Raw genomic sequence first — 17,765 nt, 5'->3', positions numbered from 1 at the left:
AGTTTGTGGGTTCAAGCCCTGCATCAGGCTCTGTGCCGATGGCACAGATCCTGCTTGGGATTCTTCCTGTCTCTCTGCCCCTCCCCTGCTTGCTCTGTCTCTCAAACCAAATACTTAAAAAAAAAAAAAAAAAAAAAAAAAAACATAATGACAGGTGTCCTTATACGAGAAAAGCAGAAGCAAATTCAAGGCAGACACAAGGAAGAAGGCCATGAGAAGACAGGCAGAGATTGCAGTGGATACTGCTATAAACCCAGGATTTCTGGCAGCCATCACGGGCCAGGAGAGAGGCATGGTTTCTCCCTCAGAGCCTCCAAAAGGAACCAACACTGCCAAGACTTTGTGAACTTCTGACCTCCTAACCTGTCAAAGAAGAAATTTCTGGTGTTTTGAGCCAGTCAGCGTGTGGTATGAAACTAACGCAAACTGCAAGAAACCTAATTCTGCCAACGACCTCAACAAGCCGGTTTCTCCCCTAGTCTTCAGGCAAGGACACCCGCAGATGCCGGACTTCGGGGGCATGAGATCCGGAGTAGAGGACCCAGTCACACCATGTCAGACTTCCAACCTACAGGGCTGAGCAGATGCTGATTAAAGCCACTAAGTGTGTGGTGATTTGTTATGCATCAATACGAATCTAATAGGATATCAGAGTTTAATATTCCTGTATCATCACGTTAGTTAATACTCATGATGAAAAGTTACATAAAAGTTTTGATGGTGAGCATCTTTTTCTTGTTCTTGATCTTAATGGAAATGCCCTTGAGTAGGATTTCAAAACCGTGATCAAAGGAGTTCTCGGGAGATGTTAACAGATAAGCCATCAGAAATAGTGTCTTAAGGTCATAAAACGTTGAGAAACACTGAGCTTCAGACAGTTAAATGGGTAAATTGTGAAATTCAAAAGCTAAGGGGTAGTAAACACACAGAGCATTTCGGAAAGAACCTGTACTCTGTGGCAGGTTCATGAATACTACACAGGCTCAGTGTTGAAGGAAGCGGGCTTCAGTATTTAAGTTATACTTATGCAAACACTTCTATTTGCAGAGCTTACAGACTTCTTTAGTTAAAAAATATTAATTTCCGAAATATTTGGCTCTGGCAGACTGTCCATGTTCCATAAAAGCTGTGCCTATCTCGGTCATTATTCCCAGCAACTATAGCAACATCTACAGTAAGATGTCCTCAATTAGTACCGGTGAATAGATAAGCTGATTAAGAGAAAAATATTCCCTCCCTGGCTCACATCATGCAACTATCACATGCAGATATCTGCTGGAAAGCAGCTGGCCTGTGGATTTCTCACTACTCTGCCTCTTCCATGCCTTTGTTTACCCTATTCTTGACCAGAAGACCTACTCCTCTTCTCTATGCAATCCTATCTAGATTTCAAAGTCTAAATGAAACACCACCTCGCCAGCCATGGTATGATAACTGTCCAGAGAAAAGGCACTGAACAAATACAACTTAAGTTCAACTCTTCAGAAAGCAAAGCACATACACTGTGAAGATGTAACAATTCTTTTCTCTTAATTCATTAATTTATATAGGAAGCAATTCAGCCTTGTTACTTATGATAGATGAAGTGATGGGTGATTTTTATCTGTTAACTTGACTGGGCCATGAGCACAGAGATATTTGGCCCAACATTATTCTGGGTCTGTCTGGATAAGATCAATATTTGAGTCAGTAAACTAAGTAAGCAGATTGCCCTGCCCAATATGGGTGGGCCTCATTCAATCCGATCAAGGCCTGAGTAAGACAAAAATGCTGAGTGAAAGGGAATTCCTCTGTTATACTGCCTTGAGCTGGGATACTGTTCTTTTGCTGCCTTTGGACTTGAAACATCATCTCTTCCTTTTTAAGTTTTTTTTAATGTTCATTTATTTTTGAGAGAGGGAGAGACAGGGAGACACAGAATCCATAGCTGAGCTGTCAGCACAGAGCCTGACGTGGGCCTCGAACTCACGAACTCCAAGATCATGACCTGAGACAAAGTTGGGCACTTAACAGACTGAGTCACCCTGGAACCCTGAAACATCAGCTCTTCTTGAATCTTCAGCCTATCAGTTTCCAGACTGATACGTACCCCCAATCAGCTCTCCTCATTCTCAGGCCTTCAGACTCAAAACAGACTACACCATCAGCTGGGTCTGATGGGTCTCCAGGTTGCCGACTGCTGATCTCAGGATTTCTCAGCCTCCACAGTCATGTGAGCAAATTCCTTATTGTAACTCTCTATATATACACATGCCTCCTATTGGTTCTATTTCTCTGAGAGAACCATAACTAATATTTAATAAGATATTTATTCTTACAACTGAGTTTTCATTTATATCACACAGTCGTTCTGGTAAGCACCTGAACACAGGTATCACATGGTATTTAACAAGATTAAATTATCGTCCTCCCTGAACATTTTGTTAAAGCTATGACAAAAGACATCCACTCTTTCCCTAGGATCACCGCCCAGGAGCCATTTAACCACCAAGTAGAAAGAGCCTCTATGAGAACAAAGTCACGTAACTGTAGGCAGAGCAGAGAGACGGTGAGAAAGACACAAACACACAGGACTGTAGACATCACTCAAAGCCCCGAATCCAGCTATATTAGATGTCAGCACAAGCTCCTAATGTGAGCACACAATTATTTTCCAAATTAGTGTGAGTGTTACTATTTACAAATAAAACAGTCTTAATACGACACTTTTGAGTGAAAACTGGGAAGCCTACTGCATATGTGCAAGAAAAGCCCAGCATCTTGACTTTAGAGCGTAAATATTATTTAAGGCCGAAGACGGATTAAAACCTTAACAAAATCAAAAGTATCAACACTAAGGGGCGCCTGGGTGGCTCCGTCAGTTCAGCATCCGACTCTTGATTTCAGTTCAGGTCATGATCTCACAGTTGGTGAGTTTGAGCCCCGTGTCGGGCTCTGTGCTGACAGCGCGGCACCTGCTTGGGAGACTCTGTCTCCCTCTCTCTCTGCCCCTCCCCCGCTCATACTCTCTCTAAACAAATAAATAAATAAACATTTAAAATATATTAGAAGTATCGACGTTAATGTGTGTATTTGCCAAACCAAAACAGATGTAGGTCACTCTTACAAACTCTAGAAACTTCACAATTCTTTTTTTAAAGTACAAGCGAGATACGATATTTTATTAGTTTCAGTCATACATCATGGAAATTCAGGATTTTTACACACTACAAAATGATCTCTGTCTAGTTATCACCATCTGTCACCTCCCCAACCTCCTCAGGTAACCAACAGTTTATTTCCTATGCGTCTGTTTTTGTCTTCCTTGTTCATGTATTTATGTTTTTTTGATTTCACATATTAAGTGAAACCAAATGTTGTCTTTCTCAAGTCTGCCTTGTTTCACTTAACCTAATATCCTCTAGGACCATTCATGCTGTCACAAATGGCAAGATTTAAGCCATACATCTACCTACTCAATGAAGAACACAAATTTTCTATTATTAGCATCTCTAAACTTCTAATTACCAAGAGTTATCATCAAAGACCAAACTCCTTGCCAAGACTTCTAGGTTTCCAAAGTCAAAGTAAATAAACGTATTACTTGTATTTCACTTTTTAAGTTTTTACATAACATTTACTGAGCATTTACATATATTCCAGGGAGGCACAATCAGCAATATTTATTTCAATAGCCACTTCACAGGTCTGAAGTAGGTACTGTTATCACTATGACCGTATTATTACAATCTTCATTTTAAAGGTTGCTAGGAGAGATGATACCATACCTAATAATAACAGTCGTGCTGCTGTTGGCAAGGGCGTACTATGTCCCACACACCGTACTAAGCGTCTTACAAGAGGTATCCCATTTAATTCCCGCAAGTATCTTCTGAGTTAGGTACCACGGTCTCTATTCTACCGATGAGAAGACTGAGGCTGAGAGCGTGAATTGCAAAGCCAAGATCCATGCTTCACATCAGAATCAGTCCACAAGCCGTGAAAACATCCTACTCAATGTCCCAACCAACTCCCTATCATTATTATTATCCAAAGTGGATTTCAAATTGCTTAATAAAAACCTGAACTCGTCTACATTACTTTTGTTCTTCAACTGCCATGTGGTTTCATTTGTATTTTTCTCTGCAACCCCTCATCTCTGGAAAACATAAAGATACGTGTTACGAGAAAGACGTATTATTTAATCCAGCTCAGATGAGCAAAACAAAAGCACAGGATTATAGAGTTAACACTTTTTATTTTATAAACTGTTCCAAAAGGGGACAGACTTCAAGATATGAAGAAATTTCATTTCAAATCTGCACGGGTGTTCACCAGCTATCACTAAACTGTGAAGTCCTGTTAAAGAAAACCCTGTCCCTATGGTGGGGGCACATATCAGGCCCTAAAAAATGCTTCTGTATAAGCCGTTAGATAGCAGATATCCAAAGTAAATCACATTTTGCACAAATGTATTTTTATACCTATGTATAAATTTTTTTTTTTCAACGTTTATTTATTTTTGGGACGGAGAGAGACAGAGCATGAACGGGGGAGGGGCAGAGAGAGAGGGAGACACAGAATCGGAAACAGGCTCCAGGCTCCGAGCGATCAGCCCAGAGCCCGACGCGGGGCTCGAACTCACGGACCGCGAGATCGTGACCTGGCTGAAGTCGGACGCTTAACCGACTGCGCCACCCAGGCGCCCCAATATACCTATGTATAAAAATATATTTTCTCATCAGAAATACGCATGCAATTACATACAGATCAGAAGTGTAAAATGGCATTAAAAGCATGAATTAATCCCATGAGACAGTGTTCTAATCTCATATTTACCCATGGAAGTACAAACATACACACTCCAAGATAACGTATGCAACCAAAAATACTTTCATTGATAGCTTCTTACTGAGAAAGCTCCACCGAACAAAGTTTTAATTTTTTTTTTTATATACATAACCACTTTTTTACTTTGGGTACCAAAAGTATTCTTTTTTAAAATTTTTCATTTTAAGGCCGATGTTTGATTTTGCTGTGTATGGGTTTGTCTTCTTTTCATTTTGTTTCTTTGTTTTTGTTTTGCTCCGTGTATGCTGTGTTTCCTTAAATACAGAATGTGCTTTGGTTACACGAGTTCAGTATTGATACAATAGTTCCACTCTTTCATGATGTTATTGATATTTACTGTAAACGGGTCTGTACCTTCTTAATAAACATTGGTTCTTGCAGAAAAGGACATAAAAAAAATAACAAAATAAAATAAAATAAAATTTTTCTAATATCTATTTATTTTTGAGAGAGAGAGAATGCAAGCATGAGCGGGGGAGGCACCGAGAGAGAGGGAGACACAGAATCCAAATTAGGCTCCAGGCTCTGAGCTGCCAGCACAGACCCCGACGCGGGGCTCAAACTCACGGACTGCAAGATCATGACCTGAGCCGAAGTCGGACTCTCAACCGACTGAACCACACAGTAAGAAAAGTATTCTTACAGTATATATTCATTATCAGGAGTCTCCCTGAGACCAAGTACAGCAGTGCAGGAATAAAAGAAACAAGAGTCTGGCTCGATAAACCAAGCCATTACAGATTCAACTCCAACCTGTCAAGACAGGCCCCCTCAGCCAGGAGGCGGCTCAGACACATTGGCCACAGGCTTCACAAATGTACCTTTCTAAACCAACGACGAGGGCTTGAATGCTTCAAAATATAATCAGACCAGGTTTCTATACATCGTGGAAATTAATTTTTTCCTCAATGAGAACCGGAGATCTGGAGAAGTTGAACAAACTGAGGGGAGCAATTGGTGAAAAGTGCTGTTCCTGAAAACCTGTTGACCTCAGACTGCAGCTGGGGCCCCCGAGGACACCAGGATCAAGCAGGCACATCAACGCACGACGTGCAACCTTGAATTCTGTAAAACTTTCCTTAACAGTGATATCCGGCATGTGTTTTTCAACTTTAACTCCAGGCATACTTTGGAGATACAGTGGGTTCCAACCCAGGCCCCCAAAGTAAAGTAAATGCAGCAATAAAAAAGGTCAAACGAACTTTTTGGTTTCCCACCACGTATAAAAGTTAGTTTGCACTATGCTATCGTCTATTAAGTGTACAATAGCATTATGTCTAAAAAAAAAAAATTCACATACTTTTTACAAACTTTACCGCTAACAAGCGCTAACCATCACCTGAGTTTTCAGCGAGTCATAATCACTGATCACAGATGGAAACAAATACAGTAATAAAAAAGTTGGAACCGCTGTGGGAATTACCAAAAGGTTGCCCAGGGACATGAAGCGAGCAGATGCTGTGGGAAAACTGGAGACTTGCTCAACACTGGGATGCCACAGACCTTCAACTGTGAAAGGTGCAACGTGTGTGAAGCACAATAAAGCAAAGCATAATAAAACGAGGTAACCCTGTACTTTTGATAAGACTCATAGTGCGGGAGAAAAAAAATTCAGTGTGCCTCAATTACAAGGTGTCATTTTAGAGTTTCACGTGTTTGCACTGGGTCCTCTTGGTAGTCACCCTACCGTGTCTGCTACCTGAGCAATGGAGTAGAAGGAAAACGTAACCCCATTCTGTTAACTAATCGTCATTACTCGTTCTAGCACCACCAACCACCCCCCTGCAGCCCTGCTGAAATGTCCTATTTGTAACTAAACTTAATTTCCGTTCCAAGAGTTTGGGGTGAAGGAAGATTTCTGTCCATCTCTTTGATTTCTGAGTAGGGTCAGAGAAACATCCCGATTCCACGTTCCAGTAGTCTCGTAATGTTGACCTTGAATAATAAACCTTACCTTCTGGCCATTAACACCTTTAAATCTGCGTAACCTCAGAGTCATGTGCCTTATGGAACACAGCTAAGGCTCTAAATGGATTCTCCTGGGTTCTAGGCAGTGTAGTAGTCTGTAGTGCCTCTGTTTCCAAATTTCTTTTTTGCGAGCACGTAAGCATATGTACAAAAACATAAGAACATCAAGACCCCAACCCCATCATTAGAACTAGTCTGACAGAAGCTTCCAGACATCTTGCACTTCTCTGCGCGAATGCAGCACGTGGGACTTACTGGGGAAGTAAGACATCTCTAATGAGAGCCAGCAGACTGCTGTCAGAGTCAACATTCGCCTCCTTCTTGCCATCCCCGACCTCCTGGTTCACGAGTAGAGAAGTGGTTTCTGAGAGCAACCGCAAGCTGAAGAGTCGCCACTCCACTTGAAAGAAAAGTGCCAAGAATGTGAGTCCATGGCGATAGAATGCAAACAGAATGTGCACCTACTGGCATTCTCAGTGACGGGGTCACACTTACCATTTTGGCTCTGAACCAAGGAGACCAAGGGTGGCAGGATATAATCAACAACCTTAAAGAAAAGATGTGAAAGACTTGGTTCAAACGTTTATAATCACAAAACTGGTATTAACCACTATCTGTGCTTTTTGCACTGACAGAATCACTAATCAAAAGAGGGGGGAAATCAACAGCTAAATTTATCCTGGATTTAAACTCTACATAAACCACCAGGCTCATTTAACTCTGAAAAAGTCCTCAGGTCAAAATGACATTCTGATCATCAAAACAGTAATTTATCAAAACCTTCAGAGTCTATGAAAGGAACCTTAGTATATAATCCAAAATCCGGTTGGCGTGGGTTGACATCAAACCACCAAATGAATATATATAAGCTAGTGATCATTATTCAAGTTTAAACTACACAACCAAAATATTGGGGGGAAAGGAGACACCCAATCTTTGTGTTTTATTAAATACATCAAAGAGCTATGACAAGTTAATCTTGGTTATTTTTAGAAACATATTCAAAAGATATAAATCCACTATTCAAACCACCTCTAGGATTTCCTAGTTATTGAGGGTACAAATCAAATGTGGTTTGAAACCAACTCCAAAATAACAAATCGATTCCCCCCGATGAAAATGAACAATGAAGAAAGGACAAATCATTTCTGCAGTCTAATTTGGAAACCTACTACTCTCTCCTTTGATGAACTATTTTGGTGACAAGAAACAAAATTCCCGTTGTTTACAACTGAATGTATTCCCGGTCCTAAGACAAGCATTTGTTCTCCCTACACTGATAAAAGGGCGGGAGAAACTGTTCCCAGCCCCACAAGACCATCCTGCTATCCAGACCAATGAGATGAAGCCCTGCACAGGTAAAGATCTCTACACGTGGGCAGTAACCCACCAGTGTTAACCTATTCTAGTTTAAAAAAAGGTTTTTAATGTTTATTTATTTTTGAGAGAGAGAGAGGCAGAGCACGAGAGGGGGAGGGGCAGAGACAGAAGGAGACACAGAATATGAAGCAGGCTTCAGGCTCTGAGCTGTCAGCACAGAGCCCAACACAGGGCTCGAACCTACGAACCATGAGATCATGACCTGAGCCGAGGTCAGATGCTTAACCGACTGAGCCACACATGCACCCCCTTGTAAGTTCACATAGAATATTCTATCCAGATATTGGTACAAGGACCCTAAGAACCAGAGATGTTTTGATCACCCTCTTCCATTAAGTGACGTCACATTGCTCAAAGCATAGATGTCACGCTTCATTAAGGAATTTTGATTCCTCTGAACTGCCAGTTGTGTCAAAAGCAAAAACCATGCAAAGGAAACAAACATAGCTCACTATTAACACCCATCAACATGGTCAACGCCTACCTTAAAGATTTAAGAGGACACATCAAAAGAGGAGTGGGTCTGAAGTAAATGACAGGTGTCCAACTCACATCTGAAAAACTAAGCATGGTCAAAAAGCAAGATCATCAGACAGAAGATGAACAATCAACAGTATTCCTACATGCCTACAATAACCAACTAAATGACATAATTAAGCTAAAATCTATAGAAGCAATCAAATTCTAAGGTATCTACGGTATCCTTTTACAGAAAAAAAATGTAGAAAATATTTACAGGTACAATGGCCATTGACACGCTTCTGCAGAAAGCTTGAAAGCTGTCACAACCATCCTTACAACAAGGAAAATGAGAAACAAACAAAATCAACAACTCTTCTCAGACACCTCCAAGAACTGAAGTCACAGAACAAACCGCTCCCCTGAAGAGACAGGCAAACAGAATCACAGCTTAACGGGAGAAGAAAGGCCAGTGGAGTCAGCAGCTGGTACAAAACCTAAAGGCTAACCGAGGGACTGTTGGGAGCCTGAGCTTGGGGGATAAAAGCTCCTGGTGCCCAGCCTTACTGGAGCACCCACACGCCCGGGAGTTTACTTCCCCAAGTCTCCACTAGACTCTCAGAGTGAAGATCAGAGAAAAACCCCTCATGCTTCCAGCAGGGGGAAGGAAAATGAGCCATTTTGAAACACGTTCAGAACATTCTTTTCTTCTTGACAAAGGCCTGGACACAAAGGACACTATCTTACCAGAGCCTATAGTAAGGTTTCAGCAGAACCTAACCAACCTGGGAAAGACAATCCCAACTCCAGCACCCTCCGAGCCTTCCTGTCTCCCCCGGGCACAGGTGCAGGGACAACTGACAAACACCTGTGAACGTCAGAGACCAGACGCAGAGGCTCACAGAAAGAATCCTAACCACAGGACCGTGGGACGTTTCCCCTCCGGCCATGCCTTACCGCAACATCAACTGGGCTCCTCTATAACAACAAGGATTACCACGGAGAGAGTTGCAAGACACGGGTTTTATGTGAGAAGGAGTTATCAGGGAAACCCAAAGCAACAGGAGAGACAAAAACTAGGACCCCGGAGGGAATTTTAGCCTCTGAAAAACCACAGGTAGAGCAGACGGGGAACACAACCTGGCTTCAAGCCACATACACATCAAATCTCACACTAATGACATGCTTATCTCAATTCATTTTACCTGATGGGTCACGCTGGCATGAAATATTCCAAGTGTTAAGAGAAAAAAAACACCAACCTAGAATTCTGAGTGAAATTATCCCTCAAAAGTAAAAGGAGAAATAAAGATTTTTCTCACACAAACAAAAACAGAAAACATTTTCTGCCAGTAGACCTGCCTTGCAAGAAATGTTTTCAAAAGTTCTTCAGAAGGAAGAAAAATGATATAGGTCAGAAACTCAGATCTATGTATCAGAGAAGGAATAAACAAAGGTAACACACGGTCATTGATGAACAGACTCCGAGAGGTCAACTCTCTGCAAATTAACCCATCATTCCAGTGTCATACAAATAAATAGTCCAAGGGGCGCCTGGGTGGCGCAGTCGGTTAAGCGTCCGACTTCAGCCAGGTCACGATCTTGTGGTCCATGAGTTTGAGCCCCGCGTCAGGCTCTGGGCTGATAGCTCAGAGCCTGGAGCCTGGTTCCGATTCTGTGTCTCCCTCTCTCTCTGCCCCTCCCCCGTTCATGCTCTCTCTGTCTCTCTCTGTCCCAAAAACAAATAAATAGTCCAAGATGGTTTGCATTACCTCCTCATATTGATTCCATAATGTATTTGGAAAATAGTGACAATGCTACAGAAACATAAAGATGGGTAGAAATTAAGATGGGCACACTAGTGCCTTCAGCAAGGCTGGACCCTGAAGAAGTTCTTCCCTTCCTCATTCTTGAAGCCTCTCCCTTCCCGCCATACGTTTTTATGCAGAATGCTTTGTTCCGGGAACTCAGTATCGACGTTGACATCTCGCTGACCTCAACGTACACTTAATAATGAGACTCGGATGGTTGTGCCAACACTAGACAGGAGACCACCTAGGAAGACATGACCAAGGCGGCTGGCAGCACATACCTATACATTCCTATCGAAACCACCCAGATCCTGTATTGTCCTAGAAAACCCCTTAGCCTTTTCCTAGGACAGGCTTGCCACTCTTAGAGACACTAGCCTCCTGCAGCCTCCTCTGCCTGGCAGAACAATCAACTATCTTCCTTCTTTATACCCAAACTCTGTCTTCATATTATATTTTAGCTCCAGAGCACAGAGGTCGATTTCAACAGCAGTAGAGAATCAAGAATAATACAAGATTTTCAAGAAATTGTGGGGCAGAGATGGTTTACCCTACCAAGTTTCCAGGCTTCCTATAAGGGAAACCAAGTGGTGTAAATGTAGAGCTAGACAAAGAAATTCATGGAATATAACCGAGAGCCTAGAAACAGACACATATGGGAACTCAGCAAGGGGCAGTGATAGTATTATTAGCAACAGTGGAAAAACATGTAGACTATTCATTTAAGGGAGAGCTACAATTAGCTATCTACTTGGTAAAAAAAGACCAGAGAACACTGAAAAAATAATTACAGGAGGCTTAAAGGTTGAATAGTTAAAAAGAAAGGCTTTTAAAGGAAAATAGAGCATAGTTTTGTGGCATTAAAGTAGGAAAGGACTTCTTTTTTTCATTCTTTTAATGTTTATTTTTTAGAGAGAGTGCAAGCAGGGGCAGGGCGAGGGGCAGAGGATCTGAAGTAGGCTCCGCACCGACAGCAGCAAGCCCGAGGCGGGGCTCAAACTCACGGACCATGAGATCACAACCTGAGCTAAAGTCAGACACCCAACCGACTGAGCCACCCAGGTGCCCTGGAAGGAGTTAAGTAGCATCTAAAAAGCACAAACTAAAAGAGAAACATTAATAAGTTTGACTACATTAAAATAAAAAACATTTATATAGGATGAGTCCCTAGAAACAAAATGAAAAGAAAAGCCATTGGCTAGGAGAAAGTTCTGCAATCCCCAAATCTGACAAATGGATTCATATGCAGAATGCAAGAGAAAAATCAATGAGAAAAAGACGAACAACCCCCAATACTGGACAAAAGATAGAAATGATGGTTTTCAAAAGAGAATACCCACAGAGTCAACAAACATATGAAAACTATTCAAACCCACCATCAGAGAAATGAAAATTAGAACACTGAGATACCAACTTACACAGATTCAGTTAAAGAAATTACCTTAGTACCAAGAGCTTGAAAAACTTAGGGGAAATGGGTACCTACATACCACAGTAAACCAATAAATTGGTACAAGAACTTGGAAGAAGAATTTCATAACACCAACCAAAGTTTCCAGTAACACATTCAAAGCTATTCACTGAAGATCTGATTATAAGAGTTCAAAAATAGAATGGATAAATCTCACATCAATATATTTAATGAAAACAAGCAACCTGCAAAAAGACACAGACAGTATCTCACTATGTAGCCCAAAACAATACCTATAAACTTAAATACACACCAAATGTAAATTTCTGGATTAAAAATATATTTAATCAGTTTTAAAAGAAGAACTCTAGTTCATTATAATATCATTTAATTTTTTAATTAACACTTGTCCTCTGAATGACTGAAGGCAATTAGAATTGTATCCCAGATGGTAGAAATTTAATCCTTCCAACTGAGAATGATCCTTTAGAAGAAGAAACAGGTAGAGGATGGTAATGGAGAAATAATGTGCTTACTATAATATGGCAAATGCAGATTACAAGACAAATTAGATTATTTGACTATTCACCTTTAATTCATATTTTTCCCGAGCAATGACAGTTGATTACATTACCAAAAGAAAGCTGCCCATAACTCACAAACAGAGAAATAAAAATAAAATTACTCTGATGACAGTTGATTACATTACCAAAAGAAAGCTGCCCATAACTCACAAACAGAGAAATAAAAATAAAATTACTCTGAAAATGTCCAGATACTTAGCAAGTCGAACAAGGCAAGGGAGATAAACACTGAAAAACAGTTTCATCCATTTTATTTATATTCTATGCAATAACTACATAAATCAAAGTAATAAATGGTTTTTCAGAAAAGATCATTGGTTGTAAAATCCTAAAATGAAAAACACCACATACCTTCGCAAAACGTTCACTTAACCAGTGATTCTAGCAAAACAGAATAGATGAAAGTTAAAGTTTTAAAACGCTAGTTACTTTGGAGCATAGAGCAGAGAAACAATGGAGTCAAATTTTAATAGAAAATATAAAGAAAATATAACAAAAGAAATATAGAAAAATAAAACATTTCAATATACTCCTATACAAATCAGAAGGGTTACTGCATCTACTCTCACAAAATACACGAAAAAGATTTGTAGGAGTGATACATCTCAACACTTACACAAATATTAAGTGTAAGTAGACCCACATAAGTAGATTATACACACACACACACACACACACACACACACACACACACACATAAATAACGTCAATGAGCTCGCAGTACGTAGGTACAGGGATTTTATTACCACCACTATCAAAACTTAATAGCTACTAAGGTGTAGAATGGAAATGAACACAAACATGAAATAACTAACATTACATAAATTGGGATGTGTGGATACGCCAGAGTTTCTTGGCAGAGAAGAAGGTGTTTTTGTCATTGCCACTGTCCTTGAAATAAATAGCTGCTAAAAGTTAGATTTAAAGGCCTAGAGATCCATCCAGATGATGACTTGGGCCTTGTTTCTTTTTCCTTTTGGAGATATTTAGAGTAGTTTACTCTGAATTTGTTTTAAAAACATCCAGATGAGCCTTAAAACAATTACCTGGATATATAACCTACAAGATACCAATCAGAGATGAGAAAGCAACTCTAAATTGAGAGAGCAGATTGGCACACGGTGACACACTGAACAAAATTCTAGCCTCTGGCCCCAAATGCCTGGAGGTCCCACAGTAACACACAAAGAGGGGGGCAGCTATAAAATACAAGACCACAGCTCCAAGGGTGCTCAAAGTGACACAGAAGAGCGTGGCAGTGGGGGAGAGGGACCCAGAAACTGGCTCTTGGAAACAGCAACGATGATTGCTTGGGCCCAGAAACAGAGCAAATTTGTTATTTCTTAAAAATATCTTGGATCTGTATTTCGGTACAAATCGTTTCCTGTATATCCCTGTGCACTTTATTTTCCCTGATGCATTTAAAAATGTCTTTCCAAGAATGAGTTCACGGACCTCACCAGACTGCCAAAGGCTTCCAATGTACAAAATGCAGAAACAAATCAGAGTCCGATGCCAAGAATACCAATCCACGGGGCTCACTGGAAACTTGTACCCTTCCAAGGGTGGGCCAGTTGCCCAAGATTTCCAGCCAATCCACGTATCTTTAAAAATGGACTCACCTCACCAAAGAAAATAATCTTTCTAACAAAAGGGTCACCAAGATAAAGACACTTCACAGCTGTGAACTTCAGATTAGAGTCTTTCCAGGGCTCACCAACCACCTCTTGAGGGAGTACTCCCTCAAGAATATGGCACACTTCAAGAATATGGCGAGAGTATGGCATCCTTCACATACAAACTACCCTTTCCTAGGGCAGACATTAAAACCAACTCATGCATATCATTTTACACCTCTACGGCGAAGTATTTTCAAGTAAATTACTCTAAGTATCTCAAAATAATACCAAGAGAAGCCTTAAAATGGCTCATGAAAACACTTCACGCTCCTCTCCCTTGGCACACAGGATTCCGTCGCCTGAAACACCCACCCCTCACCCAGGAGGCCACTCAGGAGTTAATCCCTACCTATGTCCAAGACCTAGTTCAAGAATAAAATCATCTCCTCTAAAAAGCATCTCCAGACCCTGTCAGACTGAAAGGGCTCTTGGCATACCCCAAGCAAACCACCAACACAGCACTCTTCAAACCATGGTCCAATCTTTCTTTTTCATCTTGGTCTCTTCCTCCCAACCCTTAACCTATTCAGAGCAGGATCTGATTCTAGCTCACTACTGTATCTTCCTCAACACTCATTGATTTTTTTTATTAAGTTTTTCATTTTAATTCCAGTATAATTAAATCTTTTAAAGAGGTCGTTTACAGGGGCTCCTGGATAGCTCAGTCGGTTGAGCCTCTGAGTCGATTTCGGCTCAGGTGATGATACCAGGGTCGTAGTATCGAGCCCCATATCAGACACTGCATTGGATGTGGATGCTTAAGATCCTCCCTCTCTCTCTCCCTCTGCCCCTCTCCCCAGTTCACTCTCTAAGATAAAAATAAAAAATATTAAAAAAATAAAGAGGTGGTTTACAAAAGGCACTTACTATAAATATGCGAGTGAAAAATACATAAGTAAACCAAAACCTTAAACCTTTTTTGGGGGTCTACTTATTACATCACTGCTTTAACTCTATTCACATTAATTCATCCTATTACTATGAAAAGGATGTTTCAAAAGTTTTGAAACCTAAAAGTACTTGTTCTACACATGGCAATTTTGAAAGAAAGAAAGAAAGAAAGAAAGAAAGAAAGAAAGAAAGAAAGAAAGAAAGAAAGAAGAAGAAAAGAAAAGAAAAGAAAAGAAAAGAAGAAAAGAAAAGAAAAGAAAAGAAAAGAAAAGAAAAGAAAAGAAAAGAAAAGAAAAGGGATTTGCTTTTGTATCCTGGTTGTAAGCTGAGGTGAGCCCAACTTTGAATTTTAAATAAGATTCTCAGGCCTGCGTGCTGTAAGAAATCTCAAGTCCTCTCTCAGATTTCTCAGAACGTGCAATGGCTTATTTCCTTCTCCATGGTTCACCGCCAACTCTTGAGTTTTCACTTACTCTAGTATTTTATTTGCTTTTTCCCTTCTCCTGCTGTTTGCTTCTGAGACCGACTATCCAAATGAAAGGCGGTTAGACCAGACGTGACAATGAGGACTCTGTCCCACGGCCTCCACGGGAAGCAGGCACAGAGGCCAGCTCACAACACCTGCTGCAATCAGCTCAGGACGCTCAGGACTTGGAGGACGAATGCCAGCTCCACGGCTTGTTGTAGCCTGCCTCCCACTCACGACCAGCCAGCCAAAGTCACATGTGCTCCCCTAATCCATCCCATAGGAGGCCCTGTTTCTCATTAGTCTGCCTCCAGCTCCCCCCATGCCGACCAAGATACACCGTAAGCCTTCCCTTTTTTTGCCCTAAAGTTTTTACACCCTCTGCGGAATACAAGTGAGGGTGATGATGTCCCTACTGCTGCAAGCTCCCAATCAGCAGCCTCTGTGTGTCGTCATTCAGGTGGTCTTCCCTCACCTCCACCTTGCTCACGGTACCACATGATCCCTTTGTAAGGACTGAATTTAAAGTCTCCCAAGTTCTCCATATGTACACCAGACTCTACTGATGGTTCGGAGGGATGCAGCTTTGTAATGGCAACACCCACAATTTGCAATTGAATATTAAACCTCCTGCTTTTAGTCATCTTTGAATCACCTGCACCTTTGATTTTTTTTTTCCCCACTAACCTTGTCTCCCCGCCCCCCCTCCGCCCCCACACACAGCTCGGCTCTGAGGCTCCTGCCCTATGCCTGTCTCTTCTAGGCCCCCTCTTCGTTCCTTTCTTCCTCTTCATTCTCCACCCAATGTCAGCTCCTTATTTATACAGACAACGTGTACTTCCCCTGCCACCCCCACCCTTTTGTTCATCCAAGCTTCAAGGCCGCTCCTGGATCCCTACCTACAAAGGAAATGGAAGTTCAGTACAGACCCATCTGTGGCCTAATGGTTGTAAGAAGGCCAGGAAGATATTTCAAGGTGACAGCTTTTCTCTGTCTTCCGCAGGCAGGCCGTACTGCCCTACACACAAAGAGGAGGTCCCCCTGCACGTGATCCAAGACCCGCACCCCTCACAGAGATCTCTGTCCACTCCCTCTTCCAAATACACTTTGAAACAGCATTCATTTGTTATTTTCTTAACACCCAATGATGTGTTATTAAATTTTTAATTTTAGTTCCAGTATAAGTAACATACAGTGTTATATCAGTTTCATGTGTATGATATAGTGATTCAACAATTCTATACATAATAGATTTTTACCTAAAACGGGGCTAAGTTCCCTTAGAGCCTGAGAAATTCAAATCCCGTATCATGCCAAAACAAAGACGACTACTGATTAGTCATGTTATAAAACATTTCTTGACTTAAAAATAATATGTGGGGAGTACAGTGTGACTCATGACAAAACTCAACCCGCATTTTGAGAGGTCACATTACAACGCTTTCAAGACAACCCAATGCCAGATGGCAACGAAGCAGAATAACAAAGAAAAAAGGACAAAAACCTAAAGAGCCTCTTTACTGAATAGCTTTCAAGTCACAGTGAGGAAACCATGACAACAAAATCCAACACTGTGGATGACAAACCTTCAATTGTCATGGCTTTACCCACTGGTACTACGTCGACCTGTTAACAAACAAGAGACTCAATCACCTGAGAAGACATAGCGAGTAACTGCTGCTGTCAAGTAGGTGGTTTGTTCAACAGTGCTTTCCTCTTCTAGAATCTTCCACAGAATTTATAAACAACAGATAAACCATTTAAGTCAATACCACTGCAACCCTAATCAGGCTCCCCTACACTAATGACTTCTACCATAAAATTCCATGATTACTTATTTTAGTTGTAGAGCTAATACACCTGTGTACAGAACAATCCAAGGAGCTTTAATACTTAATGCTTGTGACAATTACTTTCTTAAAGGCATTCGTCTGTGGTAAAGGTCATTTAAGGACATGTCCTAAAAACAGGGTCGTAGTTTACTAAAAACAAAAATACAGGTTCCCAGGTCTAGGGACTTTTCATTTCTTTGCTCAAACCACCCCCCCAACTCTGTGTGCATATATATGCACATTAGTTGCTGCCAGTGATCCTCAATGTCCCAAAAGAAATGAATGTCTGTGACCTAGGGATGCTGACAGCTCTGGGACACTTAAACTACACAATCACAATGACACCAAAATATGTAAATAATGCTCAGATGGCTAAACTTTACTTCACTTGTTCTTAAAGCCTTGGATGCCCAAAATGGTAATTTATCATTTAACAAACTTATGTTCCATTTTA

At 41.0% G+C, this 17,765-nt stretch overlaps 1 protein-coding gene across 2 annotated transcripts in view; it reads right to left on the bottom strand.

Annotated features, from left to right (window-relative positions):
* The window catches only part of ULK4 (unc-51 like kinase 4), a 592,138-nt gene that overhangs the window by 355,721 nt on the left and 218,652 nt on the right, over positions 1 to 17,765 (bottom strand). For both annotated transcript variants that reach the window (XM_043595665.1, XM_043595666.1), the window contains 2 exons: positions 7,294 to 7,345; positions 7,054 to 7,198 (listed from right to left, as the gene is read on the bottom strand). In XM_043595665.1, the coding sequence (XP_043451600.1) occupies positions 7,054 to 7,198; positions 7,294 to 7,345 (197 nt within the window). The remainder of the gene's footprint in view (positions 1 to 7,053; positions 7,199 to 7,293; positions 7,346 to 17,765) is intronic.

This window comes from Prionailurus bengalensis, chromosome C2 (assembly GCF_016509475.1).
Source record: "Prionailurus bengalensis isolate Pbe53 chromosome C2, Fcat_Pben_1.1_paternal_pri, whole genome shotgun sequence".
NCBI classification, from domain to species: Eukaryota; Metazoa; Chordata; class Mammalia; order Carnivora; family Felidae; genus Prionailurus; species Prionailurus bengalensis.
The sequence above is the reverse complement of the archived record's forward strand: the minus strand, read 5'-3'. Positions and strand labels throughout refer to the sequence as shown.